The following is a 21,177-nucleotide window of genomic DNA, read 5'->3' as shown; positions in this document are numbered from 1 at the left end:
ACCGACACGACATGACTGTCGGATGAAGATCCGTTCTGAAAATCACCCGTGTAGTTTTTTTCAACCTAACTTACTCTGTTATTATGTAATAAGTGCAAAGATAGTACCCACGTCACTAGTGATCATTTGTGACGACAAATGGCAGAAGTGCAAGAGCACTAGACTGGAGGGCAAATAGGCCTGGGCCCACAGAGCACAAGGGGTCATTTAGGAAACCCCTGGATGGAAAAGCTAAAAGTACTAAGGAGCATGCTTATCAACAGAGCACTTGTGCCAAGTTTCACTTTGCATGAAGCACCACACCAACACTAAAAAAAATTCAGATTGTTCCCCAATTTGACCACCCACTTAGACCAAATTGGGTTGATCCCATGGTCCTTTCATGTAGAGAAATCTGCATCAATGTATGGATGAGACCTCCATACTTGTGCCATTAACTGCTTTCTCAATCTGGAGGAGCAGAGTCAGCAGCTTTCCCAGTATATGGCCAATGAAGCATTAGGTGGGACCATGGTCCATTCTATTCTGGACTAAATATCCAAAATAATTGAAAAAACACATGCTCACAGTTTTTCTACAAAATAAGTTTTCTATAATCAGGAATAATAAAACAAAGATGTAGTCATCTTATACAATGAAAGAGCATAAGCAAATCAATGAACCGATTAAGGACATAAATGTGGGCGTCTAAAAGCTTAAGGCTATTATGTAAATTATTACACTGGCAGACACCTGCTTTTTGAATTTTATTTTAAAGCAGTGAAAAAGGAGTCAACTGTACCTACAGCATATTTGAAACATGTAACAACAATTTCTCAAAACTGGAATATCAAGTTTGGGAATAAATTCATTGTAATGTTTTAAGCCTAAGTAACGACTTCATTCACCTCAGGGTCAAAAGGTCCTGCAGATAACACAAGGTTACTGGACATCTGTTTAAAAACACAAATCTCATAGGTTATTATGGGTTACTATACCTGAGCAAGTTTGGTGCCTTTTATTACAGATGGGGCTTTATTTAATGACATTTGCAACCTGGAGTCTGTGACCACAGCTTCACTAAATTAAATATGATATGTGTGTGTTGAGAAGAAATCAGTGACATCAAAACTATATTACCAAAACTATTAATACCTACACAATGAAATAATATATGCAAGTCTAAGTGCAATGGCTCATGGAGGAAATCACACTCCTGGAGCATTAAAAATGGTAAATACCTTATCACAGACTATTTAATCACTGCAACACTGCAAGTACAAACATGTTAGCACACAAAAAGGGTCCTTACTGTTTTTTGTGCCATATAATTATGGTACTGGAAAGGATTTGGCAATTCAGATTTTAGTTCATTCTCTTTCTACTGAAAGCGATTACAGCTTTACACCACATTTTCCCGCATATGTAATAAAAGGCACTATGTTTGTCCAGACAAAGTAAACTATAGTTAGTATAGCAACCAATATCTTGCTTGAGGGGTGGGGAGTTTATAGAAATGCTTCTCTACTACTGCATGAAATCACATGGCATTATAATAATATAATAAAAAAAAAGATTAGAAACTATATATTGAACTATACTATATTCAATTTGTGTTGAGGCCTCATTTTGAAAGTTCTTTGATTGGAAAGAAATTCATGGAGAGTGCCATGTTCAGTATAATTTAGAATATGAGGAGAAAAGGGTGGTGCTGGTAAAGTAAAATGAATCAGAGACATTTTGATTACAAAGTACAGAAAATTGACTAAGATCATGGGCCAATTTGGCCCAGAATGTGGGTGGTTAGATTGGGCCTATTGTGCTGTTCTCCTCATAGTTAATTGCATACATTATTATTAATCCTTCTTTATCTATGTTATTTTCTGTGTATTGTTGTACTGCTGCTTTCTGCTGGACAAAATTTGCATGCTGCACACCTCTGTTCTTGTTAGTAAAGTTTTTCCTCTCAGGGGCGTGGTTTTCTGCAGCTCAGTCCTTGTCACTTCCGGCAGCCATTTTCAGTGCCTCCTTACTGTGTGACTGGACATTCAGACATTTTGGGCTTGTGAAGGCATCAGTTTTTGACCAGCAGTTAGCCTCAGGAAAGTCATCTACAGGCCAGTATTGATACCACTACTACAGAACAGTATTGTATCACCATATATTGCTGTATTCTGGATCAAATAAACCCAGGCTGATTTCATCTCTGTGTCTACGTTTGGATCCATCCAACCTGAGCATCTGCCGGTCCGGTCTGCCCCACTGCTTGGATACGAAGGTAGGAAGTCACACAGCTACTATTAGTTATACCTTCATTCGCCTTCACGTGGGGACAGAACAGTCAAAAACTGCCTTAATGCCCATACCCTGGCCACAGATTACCTCACAGTTCAGTTCCACACTCAGGAATCTCCCTGGCAACAGGCCCATCTGCAGCAAATCTGCCCAGATACAGTGCATGTCACAGAAGCCAAAGAGCAAGCACCACGTGTCTGCAGTATCTATACTCTCACCTGAAAGTCCTCCACAACCCATCAAGCCATTTTCTACATCCTGTATTAACCTTTGCTCGCATAGTACAAGAACCGTTAATGCACGTGGGGTCCCCCTCCATCCAAACCCCACAATTCACTGAAAACACTTTAGGAACCTTGTCAGGGTGCCTCGGCGGAGCTGTACTGCTATTTTCAGCCCCCAATTCAAAAGTTTATTTTCTTAAAGAGACAGCGCACCTTAAATCAAAATGGCCGAAAAAGACCTCGCGCAGTTTCCCAGTGATGAAACAATGCTAATGCAACCTGATACTGATCATTATGAAGAACAGGAAGCAGATTCCACACTTCCAGCAGAAGAAGTCGTGCGACCAAGACGCTCTCTCAAACCGACAATAAAGGTCAGAGAAAACTATCAAACCAAGAAAGACGAGCTATGCGATAGCCTGGAAGAGCTATGGGAACGAGTCTCCTCCATCATGTCAGGACTTAAATCCTCAGGTGATGCCACAAGCTTACAAGTTGCTATAGGGCGGCTGAATACAGCTCATGAAAGATATAAGAGACTGTCCACAAGGTATATAACCTTTCTAAAAGATGCTAATAATGATGAAGCCCGTCAGAACTAAGCAAGGCAGAATTAATAGACGGACAAAGAGACGCCATGGTGCTGCGTGCTAAAGATTAAAGCGGAACTCCGTATCTCCCATCTGCAAGAAACTAGATCCCACAGATCAAATTCATCTAAACATTCCTCTCGGTCATACAGATCATCGTGCTCAAGAAGCTCAGCCCTAAGCGACCGACTACTAGAGGCCCGCATAAATGCAGAGCAATCCAAGGTGAGACGTTCCTTCACTGAAAAAGAAGCTCTCGCAAGGGCAGAAGCAGAGGCGGAGGCTAAGAGGGCCGCAGCAGACGCAGAGGCCAAGAGGGCAGAAGCAGAGGCGGAGGCTAAGAGGGCCGCAGCAGACGCAGAGGCCAAGAGGGCAGAAGCAGAGGCCCGAATAAAGATTCTTGAATCAGAGATGGAAGAGGAAATTGCATTAGCTAAAGTAAGACTACTTGAGCAAGCATTGAGCCAAGGCCTTGACCCAGTCTGCTTGCCACCACAGGAGATAGATGATCCAGCTGATCGCACCAGTGACTATGTACTGAAACAGTTACCTGCACCACCCCCAGTTTGCAGTACTGTCCAAGCCGACAACACTGAAACCCTCAAGTCAACTCTACCTACAGTGCCAGTGCCACCCACAGCACCTGAGCAACCTGATGAAGTTCACCCAGATGTGCCCTCTCAAGGACAGGTGTTACAGCAAAAAGGCTACCCGGCATTTCCCGGCCTACCGCCACAGCTCAAGCAGCAGTCATCACGATCTACAGTGGCTAGACCACAGCTCAACCCTGCAGCAACATCATTCTACCCGGAAGCATCTCACCCTTTCACGCCACGCAGCCCACACGCCCTGGGGGCATCACAAGTTGTCATGGCAACAAGCAGTGAGAAATCGGATATGTCCGAATTTGCCAGGTTTATGGTGAGCAGAGAGCTAATTAACACAAGTCTCTCAAAATTTGATGACCGTGCAGAGAGCTACAGGGCCTGGAAAGCAACCTTCGAAGCCGCCATTGCCAACCTCAACCTGACCGCAGAGCAGGAGCTCGACCTCTTGATCAAATGGCTGGGCCCAGGCTCCACAAGTCGTATTAAGAGCCTCAGAACTGTCTATGTGGGACAAGCAGAAGCAGGTCTCGCTGCCGCCTGGCAGAGACTCGAACGTACATTCGGCAGTGCAGAAGCAATAGAGAAAGCCCTATTCAAGAGACTGCAGAACGTCCCAAAGATCAATCTCAAGGATGTCCATAAGCTTCAGGATTTGAGTGACCTCCTCATGGAATTAGAGCTTGCCAAAAGAGACCCTCGCTTGACCGGCCTGTGCTACCTGGATACAGCCCATGGAGTGAACCCAATTGTCGTGAAGTTACCCTACAGTCTGCAAGAAAAGTGGGCGGCATCAGTCTCAAGGTACAAAAGAGTGCATGACGTCACCTTTCCCCCATTTATTCATTTCTGCAGATTCATCGATGAACAGTCCCAGATGAGGAATGACCCCAGCCTCGATTTTCTGGAGTTCAACACTACAGCTTCAGCGACACCATCTTCAAGGTATGAAAGTGTCTTGCATAAAAACAGAGACTTTAAGAGCAGCGTGAGTGTCAGAAAGACTAACCTACCATCACCTGCAGCACCCACGGGTAAACAGTACAATACCTCATCAGGAGACAAGTCCTTCAATCGTGAATGCCCCATTCATAAAAAACCACACTCACTGAACAAATGCAGAGGGTTTAGATCTAAAACCATACAGGAGCGGAAGAAAGTCCTCAGCGAGCTTGGGGTATGTTTCAGATGCTGCGCTTCATTGGAGCACATGGCTAAGGACTGTAAATCCATCATCAAGTGTGAGGAGTGTCATAGTGAAAGACATGCCTCAGCTATGCACCCAATTCCGCTCACCAGAGACTCACCAGCTGTCTTCACCACCATTCCCGCTCCAAGTCATGGCGGGGAGCCTCAGAATCACGCTAACACAGCCACCGCCGTTTCCTGCTCATGTTTGGAAGTATGTGGCGACAGCCAGAGTGAGAAATGTTGTGCCCGAATATGCCTAATCAAGGTCTATCCAGAGGGACTACCAGAAAAGGCAGTAAAAATGTATGCTATCATTGATGACCAAAGCAACCGGTCCCTAGCAGGACCTAAATTCTTTGATGCCTTTGGAATAGAGGGACCATCAGAACCCTACATCTTAAACACTTGCTCGGGCCGCATAGAGACCAGCGGAAGGAGAGCACAAGGATTCATTGCTTCTCCCATCAATGGGAATACAGAAATACCCCTACCAACACTGATCGAATGCGATCAAATACCTAACCATAGGGATGAGATCCCTACCCCAGAAGCTGCATTTCACCAACCACACCTAAGGCACCTTGCTAACGTTATCCCACCTATGGACAACAACGCAGAGATTCTACTCCTGCTCGGCAGAGACAATCTAAGAGTGCACAAGGTGCGCCAACAATGTAATGGTCCCGACTACGCGCCATATGCCCAGAGACTGGACTTGGGATGGGTAGTCATAGGAAATGTATGCTTGGATTCAACCAAGATTAACTCCTTCAAAACGTACGTGTGTGGAGATGGACGCACAACTTGCATTAAGCCGTGTCCTCATCACTATGAAGTGAAAGAGAAGTCTCCAGACCTCATACAACCACCTGACATAATTTCTCCTCTCTTTGCTGACAACTTGGGGAGATCGGTCTTTCGCACAACCAAAGATGACGATAAAGTAGCCTTGTCAGTAGAGGACAGAGAGTTTGTCAAGATAATGGACAGTGAGTTCTTTAAAGACAAAACCAATCACTGGGTCTCTCCATTACCCTTCCGAGCCACCAGGGTAAGACTCCCGAACAATCGAGAGCAAGCGCTATCCAGATTTAACTCTCTTCAGCGTACCATGAACAGCAAGCCTGAAATGAGAGAACACATCGTTGCCTTCATGGATAAAATATTCCGTAATAACCACGCAGAACCAGCTCCATCCCTAGGAAAGAACAACGAGTCCTGGTACTTGCCTTCATTTGGAGTGTATCATCCACGGAAACCTAATCAAATTAGGGTTGTTTTCGATTCAAGTGCCAAACACCAAGGTGTATCCCTTAACGATGTCCTTCTTACAGGTCCCAATCTGACAAATAACCTGGTCGGAGTGCTGATGAGGTTCAGGAAAAGAGCTTATCGCCATCACTGCTGATATCGAACAGATGTTCCACTGTTTTGTAGTCAGAGAGGACCACCGGGATTTCCTCAGGTTTCTGTGGTATAAGAACAATGACACCAACGCAGAGACGGTGGAGTACCGAATGAGGGTACACGTATTTGGAAATAGCCCTTCACCTGCCGTAGCGACGTACGGCCTTCGGAGAACTGCGTTAGAAGGAGAATCGAAGTATGGCACAGATGCCAGAGACTTTGTGGAAAAAGACTTTTATGTAGATGATGGACTCAAATCACTACCAACTGAGGAAGCGGCTATCGATCTGCTGAAAAGGACCCAAGGCATGTTGTACCAAGCTAAACTTAGACTGCACAAAATAGCTTCAAACAGCCTGGCCGTGATGAGGGCATTCGAGTCCGGTGATCATGCACCTGGATTCAAGGATATTAACCTGGGACAGGATAGTCCACCCGTGCAAAGGAGCTTGGGCCTCAGATGGGATCTCTCAGCCGACTCCTTCGGTTTTCAAATAAGTTGTGCAGACAAGCCATTCACAAAACGCGGTGTCCTATCCGTGGTGAACAGCCTATTCGATCCACTGGGATTTGTAGCACCCATCACTATACAGGGTAAATCCCTACTGAGACAGCTTTCTGAAACCATCAAGGATTGGGATACCCCTCTTCCTTCTGATAAAGAGCAAAAATGGGAAGCCTGGAAGCAATCATTGTGTGCTTTAGATGAGATCCGCATCCCAAGATGCTATATTAAAACCTCACTTACCTCTAGCGTAAAGAAGGAACTCCATGTGTTCTCGGATGCCTCCACTGAGGCCATAGCAGCAGTGGCCTATCTGAAGGTGACAGACCCCAACAATCAAATTCACGTTGGATTTGTCTTTGGTAAGGCTAAGTTAGCCCCCAAGCCTGATCATACTATTCCCAGACTTGAACTCTGTGGGACCGTGTTAGCAGTGGAAATTGCTGATTTCATACAACAAGAATTGGATGGCGACATAGATGAAGTCCAGTATTACACTGACAGTAAGGTCGTTTTAGGTTACATCTACAATCAGAAAAAACGATTTTATGTGTATGTCAGTAACCGCATAGAGAGAATCAGGAGGTCCTCCAAACCTGAACAATGGCACTACGTACCAATCCGAACTCAATCCTGCAGATCATGCCACTAGGCCTATGTCTATAGGTTCTTTTACTAACTGTTCTTGGCTTACAGGTCCAGAGTTTCTGCTACGAGAGGCGGATGAACGTGTACAGGAAGATTTCAGCATCCAGGATCCGGATAATGATCCAGAAATCCGCGCTGAAGTTAGTGCATTAGTCACTGAAGCAAGGCAAACCTCCAGCCTCCATTGTCATCGCTTTGAACGTTTCTCCAGTTGGATGAGACTCATCAGAACTATTGCAAGGTTAGTGCACATCGCTAGATGTTATCACAATACTCAGGAAGATAAAGATTGTCATGGTTGGCATGTCTGCCATAAACCCTTCTCTGCTGAGGACATTTCTCATAGCGAGTCTCTCATAATACGTCATGTCCAGAAGGGAGAATTTAACGTAGAATGGAAGTGCTTGTATACCAGACAGCAGATTCCTATAAAAAGTCCTCTTGCCAACCTAAATCCATTTATAGACAGTTTTGGCCTGCTCAGAGTTGGTGGTCGTTTGAATCAAGCCCACCTAGGAGTTGCAGAACAAAATCCTCTAATTATTCCCAGCAAACATCATATAACCGTGTTGCTGATCCGACACTACCACAAGAAGGCTGAACACCAGGGCAGACAAATCACCGAAGGCAAGTTAAGGTCTGCAGGTCTTTGGATTATAGGTATGAAAAAACTTGTAGCCCGAATACTGCATGACTGTGTGCACTGTCGCAAAGCAAGAGGGAAACTGCTACACCAACAAATGGCTGATTTGCCTGCGGATAGACTATGTTCAGAACCGCCCTTTACCTATACTGGCCTGGACGTCTTTGGGCCATGGATGGTGTCCGCACGCAGAACCCGTGGCGGTCACGCAAACAGTAAACGTTGGGCTGTGCTATTTACTTGCATGAGTGTGCGAGCCGTTCACATAGAGGTGATAGAATCCATGGACACATCCAGTCTCATTAATGCCTTAAGACGGTTCTTCGCAATCAGAGGACCAGTGAAACAGTTGAGGTCAGACCAAGGAAGTAACTTCATTGGAGCCTGTAGAGAACTGAACATCGACACTAAGCCCATTCAAGATCAGTTGGCGGAGAAAGGTTGCACCTGGATCTTCAATCCTCCTCATAGTTCCCATATGGGGGGTTCCTGGGAGAGAATGATCGGGATCTCACGCAACATCTTAAATTCTATGTTGATGGATGTCAACTCTTCAAGACTCACACATGAGACTCTTGTCACCCTTCTTGCTGAAGTTTCGGCTATTATCAATTCAAGACCCCTTGTGCCAGTGTCTATGGATCCTGAAACCCCAGCCATACTGACTCCAGCTACTCTACTTACCCAAAAAACTGAGAATACACTAATGCCTAGTGGAGAATTTACTCACGCGAATATCTACCAAAAACACTGGAAACGTGTACAATACCTGGCGGATTACTTCTGGAACAGATGGCGAAAGGAGTATCTCAATATTCTTCAAGGAAGAAGAAAATGGCAACACCAAAAACCAAATTTGAAAGAAGGAGACCTCGTATTGATGAAGGAGCAACAAACCGAAAGGATTGCCTGGCCTATGGGACTAATTACAAAGGTTTTCCCTAGCAAGGATGGCAAGGTCCGAAAAGTGGAGTTGAAGATCTTCAGGAAGGGCGAGCTTAAAACGTTCGCAAGGCCAATTAACGAACTCATTTTGATATTACCAATCGAGAATGTTCCTGCAGGATGAACAGGACTGAAGTTGAACTATAGACATCTTCTCAATTACAAGCCAAGAAAGCCAACTATATTGTTATGTTTATTGCATTCTAACATGTTTTGTTGCAGGTTTGTGTTATATTTCATGGACATTCGTCATAGTGAAATCTCCAAAGTAAATTTCAGACGGGGAGTGTGCTGTTCTCCTCATAGTTAATTGCATACATTATTATTAATCCTTCTTTATCTATGTTATTTTCTGTGTATTGTTGTACTGCTGCTTTCTGCTGGACAAAATTTGCATGCTGCACACCTCTGTTCTTGTTAGTAAAGTTTTTCCTCTCAGGGGCGTGGTTTTCTGCAGCTCAGTCCTTGTCACTTCCGGCAGCCATTTTCAGTGCCTCCTTACTGTGTGACTGGACATTCAGACATTTTGGGCTTGTGAAGGCATCAGTTTTTGACCAGCAGTTAGCCTCAGGAAAGTCATCTACAGGCCAGTATTGATACCACTACTACAGAACAGTATTGTATCACCATATATTGCTGTATTCTGGATCAAATAAACCCAGGCTGATTTCATCTCTGTGTCTACGTTTGGATCCATCCAACCTGAGCATCTGCCGGTCCGGTCTGCCCCACTGCTTGGATACGAAGGTAGGAAGTCACACAGCTACTATTAGTTATACCTTCATTCGCCTTCACGTGGGGACAGAACACCTATATTCGGATCTAGCGATGTATGGTCAGCTTTAGACTGTTCAAGAAGTCATGCTAAATCACAAGCACCACGCAATTTTTCTGGCTTCAGTATTTATCCATTAAACTGTTCTATAAAAGCTGTAGCAGTGTGCTACACCAAGAAAGACCTTACCATTCCTACAACCCTCGGAGTCAACAGCGTAACTAGCCCTAAACACTTGTAAAATTGCTCTCTTTGTAATAGAACTGAACTTAAACAGCTAAGTTGCAAAAATTTTTTTAATTATATATATATATATATATATATATATATATATATATATATATATATATATATATATATATAAAATAATAATAAAATAGACTGCTTTCTGTGTGATGCTTTTACAAGAGAAAAGTTTGGTGTGCATATGCCTAAGGCATTCCCTTTACTAGATACACTGCTAGTGTAGGCCATCTGCTGCCATCATATAACACCTAACTGCAGAGCATCCCCCTCCATAGAGTAACAGTAAAATGCCAGCTACAGTAACAAATCTGAACATTCTTTAATGCTTTCATGATACAATTCCACAGATATTTAAACAGTTACTCCATAATGCTAGCCTTTTAGCTAGCTGCATTTTGACCTGTTATTCGGTATCAGATACTTTGTTATGGGCAATTATGTTACACGTGGCTACTTGTTTAAAAATATTTAAAAGTTCACATTTAATAAGGCTCCAAAAGCCTTATTGAAGAAAGTTTCACTTCAATGAGGCAGAATATGCTATCACTGTAAATGTGAACAGTTTTCTCTCCTTTAATTACACAATTATCTCATAATTGCAAATTCTACAAATTGTTGCAAGTTTTCTGTATTTGCGCAGCATTTTCACGTACAGGCATGGGACCTGTTATCCAGAATGCTCGGGACCTGGGGTTTTCTGGATGGATCTTTCCATAATTCGATCTTCATACCTTAAAGGAGAACTATATCCCCAAACTAAGTCAGTGCAGCGGAGCTCACGGGCGCCATCTTCACCAGTGTACAGTAATAGGCAGCAAATTGACACATGCGCAGTTGTAGCAATTTTGTGGTCCCGAACAAATGCGCATTCGCCTAAAGCAACAGAAATTACCGAAGGGACCCGAAGATTCCCAAATCAGTGACGATGGCGGCCGTAAGCTAATCACACATCATGTCAGACATGTTGACCAAGTCAGTCAAAAGAGGCTCACTTTTCTAAATCTAGCATGACATTTGTTGATCAGATAAAAAGAAAAGAAATGGAAAGTTTCTTGAGTGTTACATAGGAATTTTTATATTGGTACAAATAGATGCTGTGTTCCAGCTCTGCTCTGATTCAGGCTTGGGCACTTTTTGTTTTTCTTTTGAGTGGCAGAGATGAAAGAACATGTATTTTAAAAGTAGGTAATCTCCAGTGCGGGAAAGGGGAGGGGGAATCCTTTGCTCCTGCCCATCAAAAAAAAAAAACCTAGAAATTAGATTCTCAAAGCACAATCTCCTCTTGAGCATTTACTGAAATCTCACAAAAGAGAAGAAATGAATGACCTGAAGGAAAAACGTGTAAAACAATCAGAGTGAATCAGCTGAGTGGAGATTTAATGGAATTACGGTCACCGTGACAGATAAACTGACAGGTCACCCAGAAAATGTAATCATTTCTTCTCCACAGACTGCTGAGAAAGAAGCTGTGCACACTTGTTTGCAGATGGCTTTGGGTATCTAACATTGGGTTAGCACCAGGCTGCTTGCTTTCCATTTGGATCCCAGGGAAGCATACATTTTTTTTTTTTTTTTAAATGGGCTCTATTTCATTAACTCACAGGGGATCAGTTCCAAATAGAAATATGTTTTGCTCTTAGAAACAAACCCCCTTATTAAAAAAAACCCTACCCCCTACCCTACATAGACCCCCCTTCCCAGCCTAGCTGCTACCCTTGGCAAATGCCCCTTGCGCTTTACTTACCCCTTGGTGCAGATTCTGTCCAGTGGAGTTCACGGGAGCCATCTTCCGGCTCTTCTGTAATCTTCAGGAAGTGCCGTATCGGCGCGTGCGGAGTTGGAGCAATTTTCTGTTTTGCGACAACTGTGCATGCGCTGAAAGTCACGAAAATCGCCGAATCGTCGGAAGATGGCTGCCGTGAACTCCGATGGACAGAATCTGCACCGACTGGTAAGTAAGGGGCATTTGCCCAGGGTAGCAGCTGGGGGGGAGGGGGGTCTATGTAGGGTAGGTTTTTTTTTACTTTACGGTTGAATTCTCCTTTAAAGAAAACTTTACTCCTGGACATTCCAGGTCTCTATAATTATATATTACATAAAACAGCCCATACTATATAGTATTTTCATGAAAAAAAAAATGTTTTTTCTAATAGAATGCACCATTGGATTATCCCATATTGAAACACTGCTATTTTAAAGGAACAGGTCAGTGTAAAAATAAAAACTGGGTAAAAAGGCTGTGCAAAATAAAAAATGTTTCTAATATAGTTAGCCAAAAATGTAAATTATAAAGGCTGGAGTGACTGGATGTCTAATATACTAGCCAAAATGCTACAGCATGCTTTTCAGCTCTCTAACTTGACTTTGAGGGGGGGGGGCGGCTGGTAAACAATCAGTGCCAAGAGAGCTGCAAAGCAGGAAGTTATATCCTGGCTATTATGTTAGACATCCATTTACGCCAGCCTTTACAGATTACATTTTTGGCTAACTGAACATATTGATATTCATATTTTTTTTATCTTGCACAGCCTATTTACCTAGTTTTTATATTTATACTGAACAATTAATTTTAGCACAGGTGCTGAAGTCCATCCCGTAACGTAACTAGAGGGGGGCGGGCCCTGGTGCGGAACGGGCAGCCCCCCCTGTACGTGATTTTCAGTGTGCATCAGTGGCTTCAAGCGGTGTGCAAGCTGCCGGGGGGCCCTGAGGGGGTGCGGGTCCTGGCCCAATCGCACCCCCTGCTCCCCCGGTAGTTCCGCCACGGAGTCCATCCCTCAGGCACACATGCATACTAGGTTACAGCAGCCAATGAATAGACAGACGTGTATTTTACTTTGTATATAGCAGTTGGATAAGGATCGCTTATGTTATAAATTATCTGTCTTAACTTGAACAAGTTTGCTTTCTCTCTCTTATTAATAAATCTGCCACTGATCTACAGGGCAGCACATATTATGATTCAATATCTAAACCTGGTCTGGGAAGTGCACCGTTACTTAAAGTAAAGCTACCACTGACTACTTCTCCTGTCCTATGATACATAAGAAGAGCATTAGCCCTTATACCTGGAGGTTTGTTTTCAGAAAAGATCCCAAAGCTTAGGTACCATCCAGCACACAAAGATTCTCACCACAAGAGTCTCGTCTCCTTCCCCTTCCTGTACTACGAATGGTTTTAGCCTGTCCAAGAGGTTTAAGTTAAAACAGTTTTAATTCAAGAGACGCGCGAAACAATACACGCAGTGGCAGAATCTCATAATGATATGATATAATTATGCTGTAAAGAGCATTTTCAAAGCAAGATAGCTCCGTCTGAGGAACAAAAGGCCCAGGACAATGCTTGGAAAAGCACTTATATGGATTTTAGTGTAGCAATTCAATGGCAGACTTACAGATAAAGGATTCTGTTTTGTAAATTCAGACTTACAGCATGTGGAGGAATTCATATTGAATTATTAATTTTGAGGAAACAAAACACATGCAAAAAAAAAAAAAAAAAAAAAGCCTACGGCAACTGTGACATATTTATGAGAGCATATCCCACTGTTTGACAACATATCCCTAATAGAAACAAATCACCCCCTGCCATCTGCTATTACTTGGAAGACGCCTAAAGGTTCCAGCAGTGGCCATTTTCAAGAAACTTTATTCAACATAAGAGAAGTTGGAGGGGGGTTAATTTATGGTGCAAGGGATGAGTACCAACATAAAACTCATTCCTTTTTTTATTGTCATTTTACAAAGGAAAAAAAAATTATTTGCAATTTTACATAAGGGCCAAGTATGTTCTAAACAGGGCCAGGATGTGGAATTACATGCAATATTTTGAAACCTGTTATTTTCATTGTTATTTATTAGATTAAGATAAATGAATTATATTTTAAATAATTTATTTATATAACTGTGAAATGGTTGACCTAAAAAAATCCTGTTGCTGTAGAACTAGAATTCTCTGAATCCCCATTCAAAGGCTGTAGTTCAATAGCAACTAGAAAATGCATCCCATACATACAAGCACGTGCACAATCAAACTTTACGGCAGATTTTCAGATAATCCCACATATGATGGTAAACAAAGGCCAAGTGATTTGACTTGAGTTGACTCAACCATAAATTTTCATGCAGCACGACATCTGCATTTATTAAAGCCCTTACCACACAGGTTTTTAGCTGAAGACAATTTGAAGCTCCAGAGCAGACGTCAAAACAGGGTCAAATATGGTTTAGAGGCAAATTTATTATGGTTGGAGTTATTTTTTCCACGAAAATTTGAGTTGTATTTTATGATCAAAATGCACATTTTCAGGTTAAAAAAAAAAAACTAGAATATTCTATATTTATTATCCCTCGACCCCGGAAATGGCTAGAATCCAAAAATACCCCACCTAAAACCTGTCAAGGTTCTGTAGAAGTCAATGGCAGAGGTCCCTGGAACCTGCTTGATGTTCAAAGTTTTTTCAGAGGGTTTTGCCCAAAAACTAGAATTGAGAACTCTATTACATCGATTCAAGTTTTCCACCAAAAACTCGATCAATTGAGGTTTTCAGATAGTGGGACTCAAACTCACAGGATAGGGTTGTTGTCATTTGAGTTTTTTCACGCTCTAGCATTTGTTTGAATACATTTTCTCACAATTTGATAGTTACATTAACCTGGTGGTGTAAATTGATATTTAGATGTCAAGTGTTACTTATTTTTCTACCTTGAATGAACTCGAATGACCTCTAAACTCAAATGATATCTTTAAGAAAAAACTCAAATGGCAACAAACCGATTCTGCAAGTTCGAGTCCCACTATTCGAAAACCTCAATCTTAGCACATTATTCAATAAAAGCCTAAGCAACCTTCAGGAATGAAAAAAAAATTTTTTTTGAATGTCACGATCATGCTGAGGTTTTACAATGTAAGCAGTGCCCTTAGAAAACAGTAGTTTGGTTTGCTATCCAATGATTTTTGCCCTTTCAATCAGAACATAGAAGATGAAAGGTTCAGAGACTCGAGCTAAAGAAAAAGATGAAATAGGAGTATATATATATTGAGAAACTTACGGTCTGCTTGTGTCAATGTGATCGAGCAGCAAAGTACTATTGCCAGCAATATTAGCAGGGACAAGCATGAGCAAGGCACCATATTTCAAAGTGGGGGTCTTCTCCCGGCCTGATGAGTTATTTATACATCCAGTGTTATATAAGCACTTACACCTGTAGGCAAAAAGACACAATAAGGTTAGAGATATTTTTATTTATAAATCTGCTTTGGCAGTTAAGCGATATTGACATTTTTTGTATTGAAAAATGTTTCTATATACAGGCCCTGTAATGCTAGCTTCAGAAATGTCAGGATGTAACTACTCAAGATTAATGACTTCGTTAAATGTTTGCTTCTATGGTTCTATAGTTTCTGCAGTTGATAAGTAAAAGCTACTTTTTTGCTGCTACTATAGATGTACCATGAAATTTTTTTCTTCAATAAATTTAAGCGCAATCTTATAAATAAGTATGACACAAGAAGTAGTCCAAAGAGAGTAAATAATATAAGTGGTAGGGGCTATAATAGTGCAACAATATAAGGCAGTAAAATGATTAAGGTTATGTGGGGAAAGTGCAAAATGCATTTATTAGAAGTGTCCCGGCCTATTTAAATGACATCATAAACTTCTATAACATTATAACCCCAATCTCAAGTATAGCCGAGTAATGACAAAGGATAAAAACATATTTTACGTACAAGGTATAAAATAAGCCAAGCAATAATTACTGATCTGGCCAGAGAATTTGGCTACCCACATTTCTGTTTTACAAAATGCTAAAAAGATCTGCGGGTTGCTTTGCGCAGCAATGGAAATGTGTAGAGAGCAGCTGTCGACCTATGATAACTACCTAAAAACCATGATGGATAATGACTTTTAGGCTATGGGACAAATTTCATAAAATAGTGTGTATTTGATGGAGCTGTTTAGAAGGGTAAAAATGTGAAGGATAGAGTAATTAGAATTGTGACAGGCATTACAGTATGAACAAGTGGGTAACAATGCACCAAATGTAGCACAGTGGGCATAATGAGCAATTCAGGCTGTCAAAAAGTAAAATAAGAAATAATCTCAGTAGACATGTATATATCCATGTGCATCTCTGTTCACTTCATAAAATATTCACAGAAAAAACACATGAATTATATCAGTAAACATAGGGTTACATACAGTACGTGCAAATTCCCCTTATTAATCTAACAGTTTAGAATGAACACTGTTACACAAATTAACTTTATTAAATGTATTAATTAAAACCAAAAGAAACCTATTAGTTAGGCCAGTTGCACATATTAGTACAACAGCCCTCGAGACACGACCGTTTTTTTTTTTTTTATGTGGTGTAACTAGATGTTAGTGGGCCCAACATTTATGGCCACAAAACATTAGTATGTTGACCTATTCTATCACAACATATTAGGACCTCACTGGGTCCTCTATACTCCTGGGCCCCCATGCAATTGAAGGGTCTGCTTCCTTTGTAGTTACGCCCCTGGTTAGACTTTATTCATTCTACATTCAACTACTGTCTCCATAGTTAATACATATACGGAGGTTGATACAGAAGTGAAAGTATGTGGTAAAGGGGTTTTTGTAGCCCTTGAGAAACAAAAGGTGTATAAAGAAATTTCTCTGTCACTTAAGAGAACTGTCCTATGGGACAGAGAGCTACTGTCCTGCTACTAATCTTAAGGCACTCTTCTGTGCATGCGATGCTGCCCATGAGCCCAGTCTTGGTCTTGGTCTTTCTTAGAGACCAGTCTGGGTTATTTTCAAAAAAAAGTCAGCGCTTTATTTTATTTCTGTGTACTGCTGCAGGCAAATGCACAAATGAGTGTGGAGCGGATTAGGCCACTCTACAAAAGGTATTAAATGAAAGCTTATATTAGAATACTTACCCCTATATGTAATAAACGGCACTAAGTTTGCACAGGAGCAGTAACCCATAGCAACCAATGAGAAATTTGCTTTTAAACAGATGACCAGTAAATGATACCAGTTGATTCGTTGCTATGGGTTACTGCTCCTGGGCAAACTTTATTATTATGCCTTTTATTACATAACCCCCTTAATGTTCCATAGACTTTCCTTCTCCTTTAAATTCCTCTATCCTTTATCTTTATTCGCATTCATTTTTAAAATAAATCAGTGCCCTGCACTTAAAATGGGTTTTAGCCAAGGGTTATCATTACCTAATGTCACATTAGGGGACACAAGATGAATGACAGATCCAGAAAGAGAGCAGAGAATAATGACACAAAGTGATGCAATTAGGGATGAGCGAATTTGACCTGTTTCGCCTAAAATTTGCCGCCGCGAAATGTAGCCGACGCCCATTAAAGTCTATGGGTGTCAAAAAAATTGTCGAGCGGCGAAATTTTTTTGACGTACGTCTTTTTTTTTTTTTGACACACAACGCCATACAAGTCTATGGACGTCATTTTTACGGCGAAACAAGGTTAGAAAATTCGCCCATCCCTAGATGTAATACCTAACACATCACTTGTAATTGCTACAGGTTAATGTCATACTAATCACCCTTTCAGAAGGAACTACAAGTAATTCAAAAGTTCATGAATGATTAGCTCCTCCTCATACTTCTGCAGCTGTAGGATAGAAGTGATGTTTAAAGGAACAGTAAAAGCCTATGCTTAAGGGAGTTGCTCCCAAAGCGCGTCAGGTGATGTTGGTTTGTGACCTGTTGCAATAAACCATCTTCTTTCTAACTGGAGTGCCGCCTTTCCATCCTTTTGCAAATCTGATTACAGTGGGAACGCTGGTGGCTGAGCACCCGGTACACCAAAATGGAGCTGCACTAAATTGAACATACAGGGGGTGAGTCTAGAGCAGCCAAAACCCTCTTTTTCCACTTTTATGTTTAAAGGAACAGTAACACCAAAACCTGAAAGTTTTAAAGGAATGACAATATGATGTACTGTTTCCCTGCACTGGTGTATTTGCTACAGAATCAAAACTATAGTTTATATAAACAAGCTTCTGTGTAGCCATGGGGGCAGCCATTCAATCACAGGACACACAGTAGATGATAGATAAGTTCTAAAGAATACCATTGTATACTACAGAGCTTTTCTGTTATCTGCTGTGTATCATGTACATTTTCTCCTTTTTCATGGCTACAAAGCAGCTTGTTTATATTAACCATTGTAGAGTTTCTGAAGCAAACAGGTGAGTTTTACAGTGCAGTAAAACAAGGCATATTTTCATTAATTTAAAAATACTTTTTTTTGGTGTTATTGTTTTTAAACAGAAAGAGGAGGGGAAGGCCAGGTAAGAGGTCAGGGTCATTAGCGACGGACACGCTCATAACTGGTTACTCGTCTGGCATTTATTCATAGATCAACAGCATTCCAGCAACAGGAAAGAGTATATCTTTTAGATGACAAGAATTATCCAGACATATTCAGCTTAGTGTCCGACACACCCTTTTCCATGAAAAGATTCCTATATAAACCTGCTTCTTTATGTCATATGGAGACATTAGCTGCTGCTACTTGTAGCTGAACTGAAATTAAATTTTCATTGTTCTCTTTTAGGACAATAACATATTATTTTACCCACAGACATTAAAGAAACCAATTATAATCCAACTAAGGTTTTTTGTCCATTTCTGTCATCTGGCAGAACACACTGGCAGACAAAACGCCCCTGTTAGGAAGAAGGTTTCACAGAAATGGTAATAGCCACAGAAAAATGAAAAATCTAAATGGAGGACACATATAACCCGCTAATATAACAGGGTACATTTACCATGTGAAAGCATACCACCTGTTAAATAAGGATCAGCATGTTTGGCAAACTTTAACTTGCCTCCATTGAAATTTATTTCTATTATATTCAGCAAAACGAAAAGTAAAACCCAGTTAGATTAGCAGATTCATTCTTATGAACGTACAACAAACTGTGAGACTTTCTGGAGACTGGTTGCTTAACCCCCAAACTCTGGCATCCATCCTACAACACTCTAGGCATGTTTTCTTTAGCTAATGGGCACAATAAATACCCAGGGGCGGATCAAGTTACAAATTGCTTATTTTTTCACCATGTCTTATTGTTTAAAGGAGTGGAAACCAATGTGGATTATGTTTCACACTGTAGATCAGAGAAAGCAGAACACAAATATGGCAATGGAAATAAAGAATAAAGTTGCCTAGGTCTTGTAACCAATCAGATGCATGATTTCAAACAGCTGATCAGTATCTGGTGAAAACTTTGTATCTTTATTACATTGTCATCTTGGTTGTTTAACTGCTGTGAAATCAACTCCCAATATCACATAGCCTTCTGCAGTCTTAGGTTTCAGCACAAAAAAACACGAAAGTATGCAATTTTGCGAAAAAAATCCACCCCTAACAGGAGGGTGTTTTGTGTGTCAGTGCACACTAAAATCAGGGCCGAAAGCAACCAATCAATATTTTCTCCCCAGAGTATTGACACCTGCAGAGAAAAATCAAACCAAATCTTGTGAACAGAACTTTTGTAAAAGTAAAATAAGAATATGAGCCTTTGTGTGACCTTTGTATGGATGTTAGGCTTACTCATTTTGGGAGCAGTATGAGTGTAAGGTCAAATTTAAAGGGATGCTGTCATCCGAAAACATGTTTTTTTCAAAATGAATCAGTTAATAGTGCTACTCCAGGAGAATTCTGCACTGAAAGCCATTTCTCAAAAGAGCAAACAGATTTTTTTATATTCAATTTTGAAATCTGACATGGGGCTAGACATTTTGTCAATTTCCCAGCTGCCCCCAGTCATGTGACTTGTGCCTGCACTTTAGGAGAGAAATGCTTTCTGGCAGGCTGCTGTTTTTCCTTCTCAATGTAACTGAATGTGTCTCAGTGGGACATGGGTTTTAGTGCTGTTCTTAGATCTACCAGGTAGCTGTTATCTTGTGATAGGGAGCTGCTATCTGGTTACCTTCCCATTGTTCTTTTGTTTGGCTGCTAGGGGGAAAAAGGGAGGGGGGTGATATCACTCTAACTTGCAGTACAGCAGTAAAGAGTGATTGAAGTTTATCAGAGCACAAGTCACATGACTTGGGGCAGCTGGGAAATTGACAATATGTCTAGCCCCATGTCAGATTTCAAAATTGAATATAAAGAAATCTGTTTGCTCTTTTGAGAAATGGATTTCAGTGCAAAATTCTGCTGGAGCAGCACTATTAACTGATTCATTTTGAAAAAAAACAATTTTCCCATGACAGTATCCCTTTAAGATGATAAATCTTAAGGGTACAACTAAATGAGCGTCTTCAACACAATTCCGGCGGATCCGACGTCAAGTTGGATGCGAGGAAAAATAAGGTAAGAAATACAAATGTCGGATGTTGTCGAAGTGTCAGATGAACTTTGCTATTGCATACCTTGGTGTCACACCTGCGTTTTGGCGCACTGCGTAGGATCCGCCCGAATCACGTTGAAGACGCTCATGTAGTTGTACCCTTACAGATGAGAGTATATTTGCACAGAGAACAGATATATATCATGAAATATCATTCTTTCAAAACATAGCATTACATTATGCTAGTTAGCTGTGCTTAAACAAGGTTTTAAGTAACCCACAACTCCAAGGCAATCATAAACTGCTGAAATCTGCAGAATGAGCAAACTATATTGAGCTATTACATTTAGATTTCCAAGACCCTTGTAACCCATAGCATCAGCAGGCTTTTTCCCCCCATGATATTAGATGTTGCAAATGGTGTCTTTAATAACCCAGTTATGATGTAGTGTATTTACTGATCTGCTGTTTCAAATCATACACCTGATTGGTTGCTTCTGATCTAGTAATCTATAGCAAAGCTTTCTCTGTTTTATCCAGTCCTCTGCGAAAACCCTCAAAATGAGCTGTGTCTTAAGCTGGCCACAGACGCAAAGATCCAATCGTACGAATCAATGTACGATCTCCCAAACTGCCACTAAACATTCCGATCAAATAAAGTACAAAAGAACAGATCAGCCAATGTTCTGCCCCTGACAGCAATCGTACGAAAGTTATGTCCAACCAAAGCTAGTGACAGTCTCCCTCTGAAAATTGTACGTACAATACATGCAGAGATATTATCGGCAGCCGAC

General features: G+C 41.2%; 1 protein-coding gene and 1 long non-coding RNA gene across 22 annotated transcripts in view; both read right to left on the bottom strand.

The window, feature by feature from the left end:
- ptprf.L (protein tyrosine phosphatase receptor type F L homeolog) overlaps positions 1–21,177 on the bottom strand; it is a 634,602-nt gene that overhangs the window by 149,750 nt on the left and 463,675 nt on the right. For all 21 annotated transcript variants that reach the window (XM_041589192.1, XM_041589193.1, XM_041589197.1 and 18 more), the window contains 1 exon segment: positions 15,105–15,257. In XM_041589192.1, coding sequence (XP_041445126.1) covers positions 15,105–15,186 — 82 coding nt within the window. In that variant the 5' untranslated portion in view covers positions 15,187–15,257.
- On the bottom strand, positions 123–10,076 carry LOC121403045. The gene is made up of 2 exons (XR_005967003.1): positions 9,843–10,076; positions 123–1,793 (listed from the first exon to the last, which is right to left on the bottom strand). It is a non-coding gene; the product is annotated as an uncharacterized LOC121403045 (long non-coding RNA).

The sequence above is a fragment of the Xenopus laevis genome, chromosome 4L, assembly GCF_017654675.1.
Source record: "Xenopus laevis strain J_2021 chromosome 4L, Xenopus_laevis_v10.1, whole genome shotgun sequence".
Classification (NCBI taxonomy): Eukaryota; Metazoa; Chordata; class Amphibia; order Anura; family Pipidae; genus Xenopus; species Xenopus laevis.
The sequence above is the reverse complement of the archived record's forward strand: the minus strand, read 5'-3'. Positions and strand labels throughout refer to the sequence as shown.